This window comes from Tachysurus fulvidraco, chromosome 14 (assembly GCF_022655615.1).
Source record: "Tachysurus fulvidraco isolate hzauxx_2018 chromosome 14, HZAU_PFXX_2.0, whole genome shotgun sequence".
NCBI lineage: Eukaryota > Metazoa > Chordata > Actinopteri > Siluriformes > Bagridae > Tachysurus > Tachysurus fulvidraco.
This window is the reverse complement of record NC_062531.1, coordinates 19,334,858-19,355,194: the sequence shown is the minus strand read 5'-3', so window position 1 is coordinate 19,355,194 and position 20,337 is coordinate 19,334,858. Positions and strand designations below refer to the sequence as shown.

General features: G+C 39.8%; 2 protein-coding genes across 6 annotated transcripts in view; one reads left to right on the top strand and one right to left on the bottom strand.

Moving 5' to 3' along the window:
- ubiad1 (UbiA prenyltransferase domain containing 1) overlaps positions 1-2,478 on the bottom strand; it is a 3,070-nt gene extending 592 nt beyond the window's left edge. The window contains exons 1-3 of the mRNA XM_027166718.2: positions 2,239-2,478; positions 1,174-1,742; positions 1-497 (exon numbers count right to left, since the gene is read on the bottom strand). The exon at positions 1-497 is cut by the window's left edge and continues 592 nt beyond it. Of these exons, the coding sequence (XP_027022519.1) occupies positions 10-497; positions 1,174-1,726 (1,041 nt within the window). The 5' untranslated portion in view covers positions 1,727-1,742; positions 2,239-2,478 and the 3' untranslated portion in view covers positions 1-9. The remainder of the gene's footprint in view (positions 498-1,173; positions 1,743-2,238) is intronic.
- Positions 2,479-6,583: 4,105 nt separating this feature from the next.
- On the top strand, positions 6,584-19,803 carry mmp23ba (matrix metallopeptidase 23ba). 5 transcript variants are annotated; one of them, XM_047799820.1, is made up of 9 exons: positions 10,243-11,970; positions 12,132-12,189; positions 13,166-13,301; positions 13,396-13,535; positions 15,779-15,946; positions 17,106-17,312; positions 17,558-17,668; positions 19,047-19,173; positions 19,307-19,803. In XM_047799820.1, exons 3-9 carry the CDS (start codon positions 13,174-13,176, stop codon positions 19,479-19,481), a joined length of 1,056 nt encoding a protein of 351 aa, XP_047655776.1. In that variant the 5' UTR covers positions 10,243-11,970; positions 12,132-12,189; positions 13,166-13,173; the 3' UTR covers positions 19,482-19,803. The 5 variants fall into 5 exon arrangements, with proteins under 5 accessions (XP_047655777.1, XP_047655774.1, XP_047655775.1 ...); XM_047799818.1 differs by lacking the exons at positions 10,243-11,970; positions 12,132-12,189 and adding an exon at positions 6,671-7,181 and having other exon boundaries at positions 13,162-13,301; XM_047799819.1 differs by lacking the exons at positions 10,243-11,970; positions 12,132-12,189 and adding an exon at positions 6,673-7,181.
- Positions 19,804-20,337: the final 534 nt, after the last annotated feature.

The following is a 20,337-nucleotide window of genomic DNA, read 5'->3' as shown; positions in this document are numbered from 1 at the left end:
TGCTCTCTTTCAGAACATTGGCAGGCTCCCTGTCGGTGAGAGAATGATCCCAAAGACATAGAAGAGTCCCACAAGCAGGTTGAGCTTGGCTGTTTTCTGTGGGATCTTGATGTAGTGCTGACTGCGAAACTGGCGCTCTAACGGGAATGCCATGGGCAGTGTGAGTAGTGGCAGCGCCATACTGATGGTGTAGCGTGTGGCCAGAACACAGAACACCACGTAGGGTGCGAAGAGCAGCACATTGTAGAGGACGTAAGAGAGTGCTGGGCCAGCCAGGATGGCGAGCGTAACGATGCCGGCGCTGCGATCTGACTGCATGTCACGTGTGTTGTTGCTGTGCAGGATGGCCTCGGCGTGCAAAGCTAGTGGCACGGCGTACACCAGAGGCAAGACAGACAGGTGACCCACCTGCACTGCATGTGAAAACAGCACAGCCAGCGGCCCAAAGGTGATCAGGATCACAACGTCCCCCAGAGCCACGTATTTCAGACCAATGCCTGCGTAACAGGAGAGAAAGAAAAATATGAGTGACCTGAATTCAATAGTAATAAATATATACAAAGGCTGTTTGTTCTTTTTTCTTTTCTTTCTTTCTTTTGGGGGGGGGGGGGGGCAAAGAGGACATTTTAAAAAAAATGTCCATTTATAAGGCACCTTCTGTATAATTTCTGATTGGTTTATCAGTTATTTTACAGTTAAATGGGTCTATGGCTGTGACTAGTTTTGAACATCTAGTCTATGAAACAAGTGATTTTCACCTTAAATATTGGTTCTTTAAATTTAAAGCTTTTTTGTGGTCCATGGAGGAAATGTGGAAGCGCTGCAGAGTTTATTACAGTCGGATGTAAGACTCAGGAGTCATGCATGCTTTGGTAAAGCATGACATTTTCACAACATAAATCTAAAATATTTAGATTTCTCTCCAAGCCGATATTTGAAGGCAGAGACAATTATTGACAACGTAAATAATCGGTATGAAAGTAAATTAGCTGAAGAACAGTGCATCCATTCTACTGTCTCAGCTCTGCAGTAGGAGCAAAGTGAACTGTGCTGAACTGTATACATGACTACTGAGTGTTAATCAGGGCTATGGAACAACCGAAATATTTGATTTCTACAACACCAGGAATTGGAGGAACAGTAAGTAAAAGTTCACATTTTTGCCATGTTTACCTCCAGTGTACAAAAAGGAACTGGACAGCCCTCCAAAATAGATAAGTGCTAGATGCTCTAGCTTCAGAGTTGAAAGGAAATACAACAACGTGGCACAGAGACATCCCACAGAGTAAAGTAGGGCACCAAACATCACCACGTCCTGTGGCTCCAAGATCTGGTCAACCAGCGTCCTGTCGTCACTCTTCTTGTGATCGATACCCTTGGAGAAATCGTAGTAAGTGTTGACTAGATTCCCAGCACCGTGTACCACCAGAACAGCGATGGCACACACCAGCAGAATGACAAGGTCCACAGAGCCCTCCAGTTTGTAGGCCAGGGCACTTCCTAAAGCCACGGGCGTCAGAGAGGCGCTAAAGCTCCACGGCCGAAGGGCCAGAACGTACGCCGCGCACTTCTGCCGCACATTTGAGGTCATCTTGGCCAGCCGGGAATTCTTGCCATTGCAGTTTTGCTCTGTTAGTGTCACTCCGTGTGCTTTTGATCCATTCAGACCATTGGAGCCGGACAGCAAGTACGTCTCTGTGCTGGTTTTCTTCTGGCCAGCTGCCATCGCTTCGTCAGTGTACCTAACACACAAACACAAACACACACATACAAACAGACATGTCTCAGAGGGTGTAAAAGGTCTCAACTTTCTTCTCATCTAAGAAAACACTCATTAGATACAACAAGCATGATACACACAGCATCATCAGACCTTTTAATACAGGTAATGACAGCTGAGTAGAGGACACTTAATTTATTTATTTTTTTAAAAATACATGCCCATAACACATCCGGACACGTAGTTTAGCCGAGGTCAAGTAGCGGATTAGTTAGCAATGTAGCTAATTAGTAGAGAATAATGAATCAAACAAAACCCATTTGTCCTTCATCCTAACCCTAAACACCACGTCATTTAAATGCCTATTTTAGGCCATTCGTATATCTTATTATTAACTTATTTAGCGAGCTAGTGGCTAATGCTGACTAGTCAGGCTGAGATTACAGAGGATTAGAAGACACTCGAACGCATTTGAAGTTCAGTGTAACATCTAAACTAGTTAGCATATGCTAGCTTACCTGTTCTCTGTCTCACTTAGAGAAGATTAAACGCTATTTTACACCCTGTCGACACATCTTTCTGGGATTTCCTGCCGCGAAACGCAAATAGCTCGAATCCAGACCTGCTGCCACACTCACAAGATACGTGTCAATACTAAGGGTATTTAGCTTAGCGCTTCAGCTAACACCCAGCAAACAGACGGACGCCATTTCGTCCAGCGTACAACTGCAAATTCTCTCCGGCGGGAAACAAAACGCCGTTTCATAAGTTCCGCACGGTTAAACCTTTGCTTTATACTGTTTAAGATAATGAGTAATGAAATGCCACGATTCTGGAAAGTGGTAGTTTGCTGGTTAAATCCTGCGTAAAAATAAAGCGTAATAAAGCACACACAAGCTTATCACCTCAAGTCAAGAAGCTTTTATTGTCATTTCAACCATATATACAGTATCTGTTGCAGTACACAGTGAAATGAGACAACGTTTCTCCAGGATCAAGGTGCTACATAAAACAAAGACAGGGCTAAGGACATGTAGGTAGCCACATAAAGTGCAACTGTGCAACCTGGTGCAAACAGTGCAGGACAAGACTAGTGCAGACAAAGTTACAAGACAATAGAAAAAGTACAAAAAATGCAATACACAAAAGACAATAAACAGTAACAGAAACAGCGCCGACCGACCAGTGTAAATACTGAATGTTCAGACGATATTTCGTGCAGTAACATTAGAATGAACACAATTTCTTAGCAGCAGGTCCTTTGGATAATATAGAGAGTTGTGCATGCACAAAACAGAAAATGACTGAAATATTGTATAGTATGTGCGTAATGGCTGAGATATGTACAATATGTGCAAAAACAGCTGAAATGTTGGACAGTATGTGCAAAAACAGCAGAAAAGTGTGCAAAACAGTGTTTTGTGAGGGCCACAAAACACACACACTGTTTTGCACACTGTTCTGCTGTTTTTGCAGCCCTCACAAAAAACACTGTTTTTGCACATACTGGTCGGTCGGCGCTGTTTCCGTTACTGTTTATTGTCTTTTGTGTATTGCATTTTTTGTACTTTTTGTATTGTCTTGTAACTTTGTCTGCACTGTCTTGTCCTGCATTGTTTGGTCTATCCAGTCCATACAGATGATGTGTGTGTATGTTGTGCTCAGTATAATACAGTTCAGTTATTGAGAAGTCTGATGGCTTGTGGGAAGAAACTATTACACAGTCTGGTCGTGAGGGCCCGAATGCTTCTGTACCTTTTTCCAGACAGCAGGAGGGTGAAGAGTGTGTGTGAGGGGTGTGTGGGGTCATCCACAATGCTGTTGGCTTTGCGGATGCAGCGTGTGGTGTAAGTGTCCATGATAGAGGGAAGAGAGACCCCAATGATCTTCTCTGCTGTCCTCACTATCCGCTGCAGGGTTTTGAGATCCGAGATCGTACAGTTTCCAAACCAGACAGTGATGGAGCTGCTCAGGATGCTCTCAATGGTCCCTCTGTAGAACATGGTCAGGATGTGGGGAGGGAGATGTGTCTCAGCCTTTGGAGGAAGTAGAGATGCTACCTTTTCTTTTTTTTTCCATCAGGCACCACAATGTTTGTGTTGCAAAATGCAGTTATACTGTTATAAACACACTTCTGTCATTCTTTCACTGGCTTGAATGCCGGTTTTTCACTATGAAGCAAACCAGTACGGTTTCAGGAGGTAGGAGGAAATCAGAAATAAAACCATGAAACAATATTAAATACATACATATGCACATTATGGGCATTCACAGCATTTAACTGCAATCAGCAAATAAAAAAAAACAGTAATATGATCATATGCCTGACACAAATGCGACATGCTAGGGTTGATGGTAATGATATATAAACACTGCTTCAGTAGAATCATGACAAATATCAGTGAACTCATTTCAGTTAGAGCAGAACGATGTTGAATTCTTGATGCTGTTTGTTCAGATGCTGGTAATAAACTAATGTGTTCATCTTAATACGTTACTGTTGGTATAGTGACATTCACGAATAATCAACACAATCTAAGACAAATATTTAGTAAATAAAATGAAAAAAAAGCATGTGTAGTCGTGTGTAGGTTTGTGTAGTATCATGTAGTATTTTTAGTTCGCCTTAGGAAAGTATAATAGAAGCGATGATATTAATACAACAACTGTTTTTAGCTGCAAAAACATAAATGATTCACACTTGTGTCTACGGTTTTTGATTCCCAAACCACAGACAAAGTGGCTTTGACATTAGTATGTTTGCCTCACACTTCTGGGGATGTGGGATTGATTCGTTTGTACACCCTTGTGCTTTGAAGGCTTCTTCCTGGAACTCTGGACTTGGGGAGGAAACTAAAGACATCTGTTATTGGCTGAATGGAATCTCTAAATTGGCGGTGTCCAATTTTATCCACAAAGGGCCTCTGTGGGTGCAGGTTTTCATTCCAGTCTATGCAGAAGCTGCAGCTGATTCTACCTGTTTCAGTTTTGGCTTCCTCTTGGTTGGAATTGAAACCTGCACCCAAACCAAATCTTTCTGGATACGACTGGACACCGGAGATCTAAAATGTTTGTAGTGTGTAAATCGGTGTGAGTGTGTGTGTGTGTGTGTGTTTGTTGGTGCCCTGTAATGGGTTGGCACCTCTTCTAAGCTTTTGCCCCCATCTTGTGTCCTAAGTCCCCTGGGATAGACTCCAGGCTGCCTGTGACTCTGTGCAGGATAAACGCCAGAGCAAATGGATAAATGCTTTCCAAATAGACTTTGGAAAGATTAGACAATCCAACAGATAAGCTTATGGTATCAGTATCTGTGAATCGAAACTCTCAGGAAAAAACAGTGGACTAAACTGTAGCGTTCTTTGTCACACTTGTGGTATCTTTAAAAATACACCTGTACCTGTAGTATGTATTACTTTTACAACAAAGTATAAACTTAAAACATTTAAATTACAGTTCATTAAAGGTAGGGTCTCTGATGTTTGAGAAATGCTTCAGAAAACTGAGTCGGGACGACAAACAAAACAAAATTCAAAACAAACATTTAGCCAATGAGCAGAAAGGGGCGGGTCTTTTCAATATGTGGCGGAGAGAGTGTTCAGTGCACATGAGTGACATTAGCAGAAAGTGGTTTTAACATTGACATGGAGGATAAAAACAAATAAAGAAAGTGAAGAAAGACGATAAGGCAAGAAGTAGGACCCGTTTTAATATAGGATCAGCTTTCCAGTGCTGTAGAGAACTGAAGGAGCAGGAAGTTGGAGCATATTCACAGATTGGAGTTTCCCGAGTCAATAACTCCTGAGCTAAACGCTGTTACTACACAAATAACACCTCTTTTCTATCGTATTAATGTAGCGAGGCAGCTACAATTGCATTTTGCTAGTAACAGCGTTTAGCTCAGGAGTTATTGACTCGGGAAACTCCAATCTGTGAATATGTGGCCAACTTTACTTATGACACCGTGGCGCTTTTTTCCTTCTCGATAGGTGAGTAACGTTGGTTTTGCTTTGTTTCACAGAACTAATATATGCCTTTGTCCTTTGCATGATTATACTTGTGTGTCATTTTTGCTTGTTTGTTTATCTGCATTCGTATTGTTCTTCCCTTCAGCTATGATAAAGACACATTTCTTTCCATTAGTTGCCTGGGTTACGAATGCATGTGTGGGCGGAGCTATCAATACAGGGGTGGGACCCATTTGGGTTAGGGGCGTGTTTGTTTTGGTGATTTCAAATTTCAAACGTCAACATTGGCAGTCAAACATCGGAGATCCTACCTTTAATCTCCATAAGAGGTCGCTTAGGGTTTCTTAACCACCAGGGGGCCATGAGATTCATAATCTCAATAAGCAAAAAGCTCACTGTAGGATCGTTTCAAAGAAAAAGAGGGTTGATGTCTATCAGGCATTTATAGGGTGAAGTATCAGCACAGTCCAGACATATTATATCTGCCATGTTGACATTGTCATGTGACCTACAATGTTAGAATAACCAAGAGAATTTTTTTTTTCAGTAAACAGTTTTACTCAAATGATGTTAAACTGATTACCTATTAAGTCATTTAATATACACTTAAAAAGACCTGCCTCCATATTGCATAATCTGGATCAATATTTCTTACCTACCGTTTTATGAATACTGAGAATTCGGATATAGCACTACATTTGGTCTACTGTGTAGTAGAATAGTAGGGATATTCAGATGCAGTTATAATGACTCTGGACCGGAAATCAGTTTTCCAAATGGCTTTACTGAGGAACTTGATGCACTAGCACTAAGGCCACGAATTAATACTCTATAGATTTATCATGCTTTACATTGCTTTCAGGTTATTTGTACAAGTAAGACGTTTCTAAAAAAAATGTCTATTGCACCTTTAAAGGTAAAAAAAAGAGATGATAATATGACACAAGAGCAAAAAGTCCAAAAAGTTTAGTAACAATACAGATTAGTACTATATTGTTTGAGAGTTACAGTATAGCAGTAATGAAAACAGCATATAAAACTGAAGGCGGAAGACCTGATTAAAAAATCCTGGCTGGATTTCAATATAGTAGTCTACAGCTGCTTTCCTTTCCAAATACTTCTGATCTCAGTTGGAGTAATGTGAAACCGCGGAGGTGTGCTGAAGGGGAAAAAAAAAGAAAAGAAAAAGTGCAGCTCCACAGTTTGGAGCACAGCCAGTCGCATCGGGCTGAGGAGAAAGAAGCGTTGAACACTTCAGCTCTCCATCCATCCAGCAGGACAAACCCGGACAAATTCGCAGGTCAGATGGAAAGCAGTGGAATGACAGAGGAATAGATGGTGGAGAAGTTGAGCACGTGCTGTTTGCGGGTACAGTTTTGGACGGAGACATGGTGCGGGGAAAGGGAGACTTGGCTCTGGCTGTGGCTCTCGGGCTACTCGGCGTGTGTTTAGCGGCCATGCAGCAAGCCGCAGCTTTTCCTGCCTGGATGTTTGAGGTAAGCTGTGAGTTTGTTTTTCGCGCTTCACTGCAAGACTTCACATTAAAAACTCTTTCGTGTTAAAGGGCTGAAGCACAGGAGTCTGAATGACAGTCAGCTCTAGGGTCCAAATAAAGAGTCTTATTCCTTAGACACTGCACAAGTCAGGGAGCTTTTCTGTGCTTGGCTTTTGTTTGTTTGTTTGTTTGTTTGTTTGTTTTATTCATTTCCAAGTGATGGAATTGAATTAGATTAACATATTTGCGTACATCCAAAAATCATCTGAGCATGTTTTCTCAAAACCCTGAATACTGTAGATCATCGAAAACCCCGTTCACACCTGAGCTGAGAGTCAGATCTCTGAGCGTTAGAGCTTTGCGTCAGGCTCTTTATCCACTGCTCTATTATTTATATTCATTCTATAGTTTTAGTTCCCTTCACGCTCATTCTACATAATTCACTCGAGTAATTAGAAACTTGTATAGGAAGACAAACACGTTCTGATGAGAAATCTGTTCATATTGCATTTTCCTTTGTGTGTAGGTGTAAAAACATATGGATAGGTAGGAAAGTAAGCAACGGATTCGTTGATACAGTAATGAGATTTGTATATATAGATCTGATTCTAAATATATACAGTCTGAATATGATGTAGATGCTGCATGATCAATGATAGATCATGATAGAGCAATATGGAAGAGGTGTAATAGTAAAATGGCTACATCCAGTGATGTACAGAAGTATGAACAATAATAATGTACAAAGTTTAGTCGCAGAAGAAGTACGGTAACATCAGAAATATGTGGAATGGACATAATGGTAATAATAATATGATGAAGAAGAAATGTTAAAAATCTGAATTAGTGCAGAACAAGTCAGATAAAATGAAAAAAAAAAATACGATAAACAGGATAGAATGTATAGAATAAATCTCCTTTATGTAGCAAATAAAGGAACAGAGTAAAAGACTAAATGATGGAGGATGGACATGGCTACTGTGATGCCTACCAAGACAAATCTAAGGACATAAGACAAATAAGGAAGAGAATACAAGCAAGAGTGTTTAATTCAGCTTTAAAACTGAAATGGAGTTCTTCTGACGCTGGAGGAGCAAGCGGATCTAAAAATTTAAAAAGTACGATGTTTAATGATTAACATTTATTATATGGAAGTCCAGTGTTCAAGATTTGTATATTGAAGTCCTTTAGGGTAAAACACCATTCATTCAAAAGGTATTTCCTGAAGTGGTGTTTTAATGATGGTGGTAGAAAGCGCTGTCTAATCCGTCAGTTCAAAATCTGCCATAGGTATATAACTGGATTGAGATCTTTCGATGGTGAATGCCATAGCATGTGATTAACACAATTGTTCTCCTCATCAAGCCATTCAGTGAGGTCTCCTTCCCTGTAGATGGGGTGGAGTCATCCTGTTACAGACCAGACCCATCAGGATAGAAATCTTTTATTCATTTCTAAAATGTCCGTCTTTGTTTCTTTGCATTATCATCAATCGTTGCTAAGGGTAAACAAAAGACATATTTGACATTCGCATACAGTACGAATCATGTAAATGTAAGTGAGTCAACTTGAAGCATATTCAGTAACAACTGTAAAACAAGATAGGTATGTAGTTACCAAAGGAAATCATACGTGGATGATACACCACTAAAAATTTGTGAACACTAATCTAATATGCACCCATCACAATTTATTGCTTAAATATGAAAGGCTATGGTAGCATGAGCATTTCATCTTAAACATCTGGCTGACAATTTTTATCCAAAGTAGCTTAGGTATAGCTGACAGTCAAAAAGTTACAGGTTCTGCTCAAGTTCCCCAGTGGTGGTATGTGAAGTTTTAAGGATTTAGGATTTGAACTCATAGCTTTTCATATCACTGCTGTGACTAATCATTCACCAATGTTCTAGTTCACTAATTTAATTGCTTCAAGAATAGCTTTTCCTTCCGTCAGTCCAACTAGACACCAAGAGAAACTGTTAACCAAACCTCTACTAAATTGGTAGACTGTAAAGTCTGTCAGGTCCATATGGAAAGACTTTTGCAGATGCTGACGCTGAGCGATTTTGTTTAAGATCTGTGACGGTAAACACTGCTTGAGTCAAGTGTAATGTCAGGTTCAGGTTTAGTGGTTTCTGAGTTTATGACAAGAAGGTCTGTGAAGTAGTCGCACTATTCGGTGCTCGGTTTGAGCGGCACATGCCAAGACTCTGGTACTTTCAAACCATTCTTTAATTCCCCAGGCTGAAAGAAGAAACAAGAAACTGCTTTTCAGGTGGGGTTTCAGAATGGATTTTCCAAAGTTGGCTCCATCCTTTTGATGAAATTTTAATAGAAGTTTTTTGTTTTTTTTTACATACACAATCATACAGAGAAATACAAGTAGTGAAATGTGTTTAAAGCATTTAGGAAGCAAAAACCGGCATGGGGTTCTGAATCCTAGTACAGCGTGGTTATTTAATAATAAATCAAGGTGACTTCCACTATAGAGCTAAAGGAGCTGTTCATATACGCATGGAAAAGTCTTTGAAATCGTAACTCAAAACCAGTTAGCTTGGCTTACTACAATTAGACAAAAGATAGCCTGGCATCATGCAACTCTAGAAGGAGTTGCTTAACAAATTGAGCTAGATATCTTTTTAAATTGTATAAGCTGATGGACAATTTTAGTAGGAATATCTGTACACTGGCTCATTCATACAATTAGCCAATTAAACTTGTCATGTGGTCGCAGCACAATGCATCAAATCATGCAGATAATGGTCAAAGATTTGGGCCATGTGTTTGGCTGGTTGAAGTATTTCAGAATGGATTTCTATAGTTTGCACAGAATGGTGAAAAAAAAACATCCAGTGACTGGCGATTCTGTTGGTGAAATGACTTGATGAAGGTCAGAGGTGAACAACCAGACAGAAAAACGTGTCCGAATGCACAAGGCGAAGACATCGCAGCTTGGCTCCACTGGACACAGGCTCACAGAAATTGGACAGTTTCTGAAGATTGAAGTGGATTGGAAAAAAAAAAAAGTTAGCCAGCTGTATGATATTATTAGTTTGATGTTCAAGGTTTTGCAATTTGTTCCTCTGTACAGTCCATGACATAAATGCTACAAGTCTGAATGGCAGACAAAATAAACCCTTCAGCGTACTACTGATCAATGCAAATATTTTAGGACTGCTGATCTCCTGGGATTTCAAGCACAACAGTTTCTAGTGTTTAACAAACTGGTGCAAAAAATAAACAACAAAAAACATCCAGTAACCAGCCATTCTTTGGGCAGAAATTAGAACTGCCAGACTGGATCAAGCTAAAGCTACTGTCACTCATATAATCACCCTCTACAATGTTAAACCTTGGGGCTAATCCTTGAAGATAAACCTTGGGGCTACGACAACAGAAGATCACATCGGTTTCCACTCCAGTCAGCTAAGAACACTCTATTCTGGACACAGGTTCGCAATAAATTGGACATTTTCTGAAGATTGGAGGGAATAAGAAAAGAAATGTCACCTGGTCTGATGATTCTAGGTTTTGCAAATTTTTCCCTGGTACAGTTCACAAAATAAACACTACTAGCCTGAATAAGACAAAAAAATAAAAATAAAAAAATTAACTACAGCATACATCATTTTGTGCGATCAATCTGCAATCCAAGCCGGTCCAGTAAAGTAAACCCACCATCGTTCGAGGGTCCGACACTGCCACGCTTGCCTTGGACTTCGGATGTCATTTTCCATTGACTTTCTTTAGAAAAAAGTGAAGGTGTCTGCCAAGAGTGCAGCTTATAACAACAAGCCTGAAAAAGCATGTGATATAAAGCCAGGCTACATGGCCTGTTTTGGGACTGTTTCCACTCAGGAATGTCTCCTCTCCAACACTGGTCCAAAAAAAAAAAAGCCGTCTGTCTTCTCTCTTTCTCTATAAACTGCTGTTATCAGTTTGTACAAGAAATCCAGATGGGTTATATTGACCAGGGGATTAGCATAATGGAAAGTTCATCATCGCACGTTGCAACACATATAGACATTGTTTCTGTGTTACTCTTCATCTAGCATGGAGTTCTTTTGTAAAATGTTGGAGAGCTTGACGTTTCATTCCAAGTCTGTAAACTTTTAACCCAGACACTTTCTGGCTAACTGTGATGTGTGTTCCAATGTAGAGGACTTTCAAGAATTAGGTTACTTTATCTCTAGAACACAAGTTATACAAACAAACAAACAAAAACAAAAGAAGTCAAGGAGATTTCACTTCACTTGCAAAAAAAAAAAGACAGTTTCCTGAAAAAACATCCGCAAAAAGTTCTTTGCTTTTATACCTGCTGAGTAAAAGTTGAAAGTCATTTGCCTTTTATGGAATGTCTAGCGCATATGTGAGAGGCCATAGTGGGGACTGTTCCAGTGGAGAACTGGGATCAAAAATTTTTATTTCCCCTGCTTGTTCCAAAGTTAAGCTTGCCAGCTTGTGAAATGACAAAGCCACCAGAATTTTCGACTGTCATCCTCGGAGAGTTACATAAGAGCCACGTGTAGAGCACCGATTCAAACATGCACACTAAGTGCAGAGGTTGTAACTCTGCAGTAGATGTTTCAGTTGTAGCAGTATCCTTTATGAATGTCTTTCATTACAGCAGACTGTCGCAGGGCTTGTGCTGGCTGGCTGGAAGAACGTTTCAATAACTCATCTTGGTTTAATACCACGTCTGGGCCGGCGTGTCCGTGCTGTAGTCGAGGAAGCTCCTGTTTTGTGCATGCTGTATCTGTCTACGAGTGCCATGTTACACAGCTCGCAGGGTGGTTTTATACTGATTTATATTTATTCGCAGCTAAATAAAAAAAAAATCATTTATTTGTGCTGTATACTTTTACTCTATTTTAGCATGACCTCTATTTGTAAACACGAATATTCCTAGGACTGACGATATGCTATTTTTATTTCTTTTTCTTCTTGCCAGAAAGGTTCACAGGGAAATCAGTGTACATCAGTTGTACCAGCGAGAGCTTTCTCACCTTGTACGTAAATCTATAGCATTCTTTCCTGCATTTGTAGTAAGTGCCTGGTCAGGAGTGTGATGGATTAAATCACATCGTCTTATTCAGTCGACAGACAGCTTATTTCAAGCATTCATTTCTAGAAAGTAGCCAATATTTTAAGCTTAAAATGAATAAATATACCTCAGGCTTTATGTTACATAATGTCTGCATAATGAGAATTATGAAATAATCTTTCCTTTGCTCAGGATGCTGTCACTTGCTAAAGCGGTGATTTATTTATTTGACATATAAATAAAATAAAATAAAATAAAATGGAAGCTTTAGCAAATTGCTGCTTTAAGAACAACAACAATAATAATAATAATAATAATTATAAAAACCTCTTAACATGCTGTAATAAGAAGAGAGTGAAAACCTTTAACAGATGATTTTCCTACTGCAGCACGTAGGCCATGTTATGTTTTATTCCTGATATTTTAACTCTAGTATCTAGGAGGTCAGTAATTAATGATGGAATACACGTGATGGATATATTGAAGAACGCATTCAGCTTTATGTATACAGTGAAATACAGAGTCTGATGTACTTTTAACGAGGCCCCTGCAAGCTTCATAATACTATTGAGACCTTTTTTTTTTAATAAGTTGTCACTTTAGTAAATATCCAAATGACTTTATTTCCCACCTTGTTTCAACACATTCACTGTAACTCCCACTGGACATAATGCAGGTTTTCAGGCAGAAAGACAATTCACACAATCCTAAGGGTTACGTAACATTTCTTAAATAAAGCTTCCGTCTGTTTGCATATTTCAAAATCAAATCTATTTGACTAACTCCTTCAAGATGTGCTTCTGGTTAACAAGCCATTCAAGTTATTAGAGGAGTCTGTATCAAATATAAAACTGTATCAGGAGACGAGTCACGCGTATCGGAGCAAACGTGTCACAGGCTTTTTCCATTTGGATAATCTGAGATTTTTTTGTCCAAGGAAGAAGCTCACATGTCTGGCGTTTTGATCATTGGGATCCGCAAAGACGCCCGGTCTCACGTGCTTCACCTATCCAGGAACAAGCGCTACACTCTGACGCCGGAGAAACTCAAGTGGGACAAATTCAAGCTAACTTACAAGTAGGCAAGCTGTTTGATTTAGCATTATGTTAAAAAGTCCGGCGGGTGAGATTTCTTAAAAACGTACTGTTTACGCTTACAATTCCTTCTGCAGACTGCTGTCATTTCCGAGGAACCTGATGAACGCCAGCGACACGCGCCGTGGAATCGCCAAGGCTTTTGCCATGTGGAGCGACGTGTCTCCTTTCAGCTTTAGAGAGGTGCCCGACGATGACGAGGCTGACATCAAAATCGGTATAAGCATGCGGCTTTTAAAAATGAGTTACAAACCGAAGCCATTTAATGGAGACGTACGTTAAACACAGAATTAACAATGACAAACGTGTGCTAATTTGTAATTCTACATCATCAGTGTTTATAAAGCTAAACTCTTCCTGTTGAACACTGATGTCCCAGTTTGCTCAAGACAACACAAATAACAAAACTAATAATAATATGCAACAAAACAAAAATATCCTTTATAATTGTACAATATAAGATGTGCCTGGATTATAAGGCTGATTTTGTGATGTGAAAAGGAACATTTATGTATTTATAAACAGCACAAAGTCTGTTACAGTAATTATTTATCCATTAATACTTTAAGCACCATACGTTCAAGTTTTGTGAAAGTTGTGGCAAAAAAGGCTTGATTTTCACCCGAATCGGCAATAAATCAGGATAAATTTTCCTCCAAACTCCTCCAAGTATCATGGGGATTGCTCTGATTTCCGTGACGCGACTGTATGACACAGGTAATCCAACATACCCTCTGTCTTCTTTGTGATTTGTATAATTGAGATGTATATTTATGACTAATCCAAGATGCAGTTTCGTTAAACAAACCATTACAGCAACGAGAGCAGAGTGTTTCGTAAAATATAGTGAAGCAGATTTCTCTCAGGGAATGCCTCACCTAAATTCCTGGCCTTGATTGCAGACATCATTTGTTAACGTATTATGTCTGGAAACTCTCACAACCAAACACAAGTGAACAGGGTATAATTAGCTCCATTCATTTGAAATGGCTCTAGATCACTTTAATGACAGAAATGTGGCTCAAGTCCAGATTTCGTGCCCCATCTTTGCTATTGTATTCTTCGTTAGGAGGCCAACATACTTGTGGCTAGGCACAAATGCAAGTCGGACAAAAGTAGCATAATGTCTTGTTAAGGGCCTTGTTCAAGGGCCCCAAAGAGATAAGAGTTATGGACTCTCGGACACTAACACAGAACCTTAGTTGCTATTGGCTCGTTTTAAACAAATGAACTCAAAACGATTTGCACCAGACCTGTGATCATTGTTAATGATGAATATTAACATGAACTAAATATGCTCACATTTGGCAGGCTGGAAAAAAAAAGTTCAGGGAGGAAAAAAGGCAAAAATGACATACAAGAGAATCAATTAATTAATTAATTGAGCAGGTTTTACCCAAAATTTAGTTTTGTTTTTTTTTTTTTAAAGGGAAAAAAAGGATATCTATCTATCTATCTATCTATCTATCTATCTATCTATCTATCTATCTATCTATCTATCTATCTATCTATCTATCTATCTATCTATCTAACAAAATGACAAACGTCTTTAATTAGGTTGCTTTGGCTTTCTGCCAAATCCAGTATAGCAAAACACATTGGTAAACGCGTAAAAATCTGAATCCAATCAAACTAGCTGTCAAAATGGCTATAAAACTAGAAAAAAAAATCACTAACATTTCTGAATTACTGAATCTGGAATTATTTATTCACTTATGGAACAGTGAACAGGGAGGATCGAGGAGACGACATTGTGATGCGACTCATTTTAAAGTGACTTTGAGCTCCAGTGCTGAGACTAAAAAAAAAATGCTGAATATCAGAGTGAGAATTTGAAATTCTTTAAAATTGGGCTGTAAAGTCTCCCCCACAAAAAGTAGATTAGTTTGTAAATGCTGAGAATGACTGGGTGTCTTTCAGGGTCGAGGGGTTTAAGCCGGCTTGGAAATGTTAGAACCTGACTTCTGAGTGAGTTCTCAAGACCATGTCACAATTTCACTAGACAAAAGGGCTTTCCCAGGTCTCCACACATTCTGGGTTAAAATCTATGTTTTAATCATCTTTTAATACCCATGTGGAATTGATTCAGATTAGGTAAATCCTAATTTAGGATGGAAATGAGGGGTAAATTGGGCTTGTGTCTCTGCCAGGCTCACCCACATAAAAACCTATTAACATTAAAATACTAATAAAAACAATATGCGGCCCAACGGATTGCTTTTTAGTGGGTTTTAATGGACGTTTGGCAACATGTGAGCTGTTCTGGACCAAAAGTAAATGTGTCAGAGAAATTAGAAATTACGTGAACTTCTGGGAGATGTTGAAAGTTAGTAAAATTGAGGACTCCTTTAAGTTTATGTTCCTAAGAGCCTTCGACGTCGTGTCGATCCGAGGTCAATCGTCGTTATTCATCGGTCTGATCACGAGTTAAGAAAACAAGCGCTCCGTTTCTTTTTTCAGGCTTCTACCCAGTAAATCACACAGATTGTCTGCAGTCCTACCTGCATCACTGTTTTGATGGCATCACAGGTGAACTGGCTCACGCTTTCTTCCCACCTACCGGAGAGATCCACTTCGACGATGACGAGTACTGGATTTTGGGGAACATGCGCTTCAGCTGGAAGAAAGGCCAGTGATTTTTCAATCAAAAACTCCTCCATCATCATGTACATCAATCTCAGATCTCATTCTCGGGCCTTTGTTTAAACAATTCAACACCACAGCTTCACAAGTATTTAGCCCAGATTTATTTATTTTAATCTCTCTCTCTCTCTCTGACTCCTTTTCTCGTAAATGCTACATTTCCAGCACAAGCAATTTACCTCCAAGTAGGAAAAGATTAAACATTCACTACAAAAGCCACAGAGCATGTGGCATGATTGGTGTTTTTCCACATCTTGGCTGTGTGGATGCCCTTGGAGTAGGAGTTGTTGATGTAAATGTCACTGGCAGAAAAGGGTGAATTAATATTAAACAAATCTGTAATCTCAGCTCAGGGACCACGCAGCAGTTAATGTGCTCAAGCTAAAGAAAAAACAAAACAAAACATCAAAGCGGTCTGTAATGGATTTTAATCAAAGGCCTTGGGCATCAGTTCAGAGCCTCTCTGTTGACATTTATTCGAGAAGCAAACGGCCCCACAGGAAGATCCGTTCTAAATAGTCCACGATGAGACTAAATCACACGGACGGATGAAGACAAGACTTCTGATTGACCGTAAAATTCTCTTAATACAAGAATCCTTCGGTGTGTCCCTCTGGGGGTAGAAATTCACAGGACCCTAGATGATGTTTTCTTCCAAGCGGATCCATTTTTGAATGCTAACATGATCCATGAAAAAACCCTCACCGAGAGTGCAGTATAGGTCAAGCGCAATGTCATCGCTTATATAAAAAGTCTAGGTGTCTTGTATTATTAAGCAGCTGTGAGCATGGAGGCGAGCAGGCACTTATTTAAGAGTCTGCTTATCATGCATACAGTTATCCAAACAGTCAGACATGTGGTAGTAGAATACATAAAATCATCCAGATACTGATCATGAGCATCGATTGAAGTTCTCAGCAAACTGCAAAAAAATGTTTCAATCCTGTGCCCAAGGTAGCCACAGATTACTGTTTTTGAACGACTCGAATGGAACCCAGTGTGATTTTACGCACTTTATGCTGCTTCTACATGATTGGCTAATTTAATAATACCAAAAATGTGCAAGTGTACACTGGACAGACTGGCGAGAAAAGTCATTTAGACCTTATACGAGTGTGTGGGTGTGTGATTGTTCCTTGAACAGGGGTCTGGCTGACTGACCTGGTGCATGTAGCAGCTCACGAGATCGGTCACGCACTGGGTCTGATGCACTCGCAGAACCCGACAGCCATAATGCATCTCAACGCCACGCTGACCGGCCGCAAGCTGATAACGCAGGACGACGTCTGGGGACTCCAGCGACTGTACGGTGCGCAGACAGAACAGCTGGTTTCTTTTAATACAGTGTGCAGTGAGTCACCAAGACAGGGACTTGTAAAAAAATAAATGCATGATGATTCAATGCTTGGTAATGATTTTGAAGAAGTGTCTTGGCATGGAATGTTAATGTTCTCAGAAACGTGCTGAAACCAACCCCCCCCAAAAGGTAGTCACAGCAAGCGTTTACACGAAACCTGCCATCTGCTTCTGAATTTTGAAGGCTTCTGTTACATGTCCTTGTTCGCCCCTTCCTAATTCTTCTGTCTCTCCCTCCAGGTTGTTTGGATAGATTATTTATCTGTCCCGCTTGGGCCAGGAAAGGCTACTGCGAAAGCAAAAGAAGGCTCATGCAAAAGCACTGCCCCCACAGTTGTGACTTCTGTTACAGTAAGAAAGCTCGAGTTTTTGGGAAATTCTTCAGAAAACGATCCACTGTGAAACTCGCCATTGCTTAGCCAATCAACTCTAACACGGATTGTGCCTTAACCAGAAGCAAACATGCTTGCAGGTGGATTTGAAAGAAATCCAATCAGAAGGCTTTTAAAAATTCTTATGGAGAATAAGGTTGATTCGTTTAAGCCTGCAAATCTCCCAACAAGAACATTCAACAGTGATCTCGAAATTTAAAGATCTCGAAAGACATTTTAAGGACCAACTTTTTTTATTAGGTTTTGACTTGTAATCATCATCATAATCATTGTGGTCATAAGACAACAACAAAACCTGACAAAATAGTATTATGAAGAAATGATAGTACTTAGAACGTGATGATCCAGTGTGTTTGTCTAGTACACAGCATCATCGCGCCACATGAAACGCGCTCATCTCAGAAAGCGCCGGCCGCAAGTTCAGTGCATTTCTTATGGTAAGATGGAGACAGTGTCTTTTAACCCAAGCTTCAAAACAGCAGTATAATATATTGATCAAGTTGCTCGGAAAAATTACACATACTTTAATATACATTCGACATCATTTAGAACCGATCGATGAAATTACTTTGTTTATCTCGTCTGCTCAGCCGTGACAACAGTCCGGCTAGTTTCAAGCTGTTTACATAGAAAATGTTACAGAAACAACATATTAGCTGACTGTGAAATGAGAGACTTCACATGTTGCGCTTTAAATTGAGCCCTAAAGAACACTTCAAAGCCTTAAATGATGCTTTTGGAGTCAGTGGTTTCAATTAAATGAAGATTCTCAGTGTCATGGCTCAGTAAAGTAGATCATCTTGAGGAATCCAACACTTCTGAGACAGGTCAATGTGCTAGAACACCACACTGAGGGAAAATATCTCCATGTCAAGCCAGACTGGTGCAAAATAAAGCTGAGAACCAGAATAGCAAGTTCCTAGTCTGGTTCTTATTGCAGTCAGGGTGAAATTTGGTCTTTTGGGAACATGTTTTGCATGATTACAAGCCACTGAAATCCCAGCTTGTGGCTTGTGGGCTTCAGTCACACAATGATCAACATTGTGTGGAACAGGACCAAAACATCTGCGGTTACGACAAGAAATAAGGCGGTAAGGTTTCCAGATATTTCCACATCCAACAATGTGGATGACATGATTATTCATATGCAGAACTCAGAGTAAACATAACTTAACAATGTCTGTGGTTGCTCTTTTTATGGAGATCAGTTTGGCTTAAACCTTGAGAAACCTGGATAAGCTTCCAGGACATGAAAATTAATTCCAGAATGTTTTTTTAAAATACACACGTCGCAATGCTTATTAATTGAGATTGAGATTGTCATTATGCCAAAACAGCGTTCCCTTTTCCTACCGTCGCCCCGACTCCAAAGCCACCACGGACCAAACACAAGCTTGTTGCTGAGGGAAGGAAACTTACCTTCCGCTGTGGAAAGAAAATCGCAGCAAAGCAAGGAAAAGTGGAGTGAGTGTGATTTTTTTTTTTAATGGTTGTTTTTGGGTTTCATTTCTAACCCAATTGATAAACATAATCTATACTAAAGAACTGATCTCAATTTAGAAGTTTAGACTAACCCTCACCACTCTGTTCTCTGTAGCTGGTATAAAGACGGCGAGCTGCTGGAGTTCTCTCACCCTGGCTACATCACCCTGAAGGATGATCACATTAGTATCGTGGCTAACGCGATCAACGAGGGTACGTACACCTGCATCGTAAGGAAGAAAAACAAGGTTTTGACCACCTATTCGTGGAAGCTGCGGGTGCGCTTCTGACCAGGTCAAGCGACTACAATAAAATAATACCGACGGAAACCACAGACCGGTTTTGTCCAAGATGAGTGCTCCATTCTCTAAAAAAAAAAAAAAAAGTCTGTGATCAAGTGCTGTATATGAGGAAAAGGAGGACAAATGACATACGACCAAAGGCTTACGTTCACCCCGGCACCATGGAACCTCAAATACTCGGGCACATATTTCCTCTAGATCCATACAAAAGCTATCAGTATTCTGACGTCAGGGTTTTTCTGTCTTTCTTCCCTTTTTTTGTGTAAATTTGTTTCCTTAGGTTCTAAATAAAAAATTTATTCTGTGAGAAGTTTGGCATTTCTGTGGATCATTTGGAAAACCAGTTCCCCTGTATTAAATAAACTTCTTGATGCATGAATTCTACCTAAATCATAAAACAAGACAAAAAAAGGAAGATAAATATCCGTGTTTAAACTGTTAGATTCAGTCTAATCAAATGAAATGCAGGGAACCAAGGTGCCGGATTCCTATTCGGCATGTTTTGGTGTAAAACTATGATTTCATAGTATTCGTGATACCGATTAACCTTTTAAACACAAGCTAGTGGTGAAAGTGAAAGGAAAGCCATGGTAGGTACATCATTTAGATTCCAGAGAGAGCGAGCTATGGAGGGGGGGTGGGGTGGGTGGGTTGCATTTTATACAGGACATTTCCATAAAATCTGTTGCATAGCCAGAATTTATCACTTGGTTAATATGAAATCGAGTGTCTAAAAGGTACACGATTAAAAAGACAGGCATTTGTACAACATGACTAACCATGATACCATCTATAAAAGTATGAAACTAAAATCTTCAGATTTTCAGCTTTACAGAAACTCACA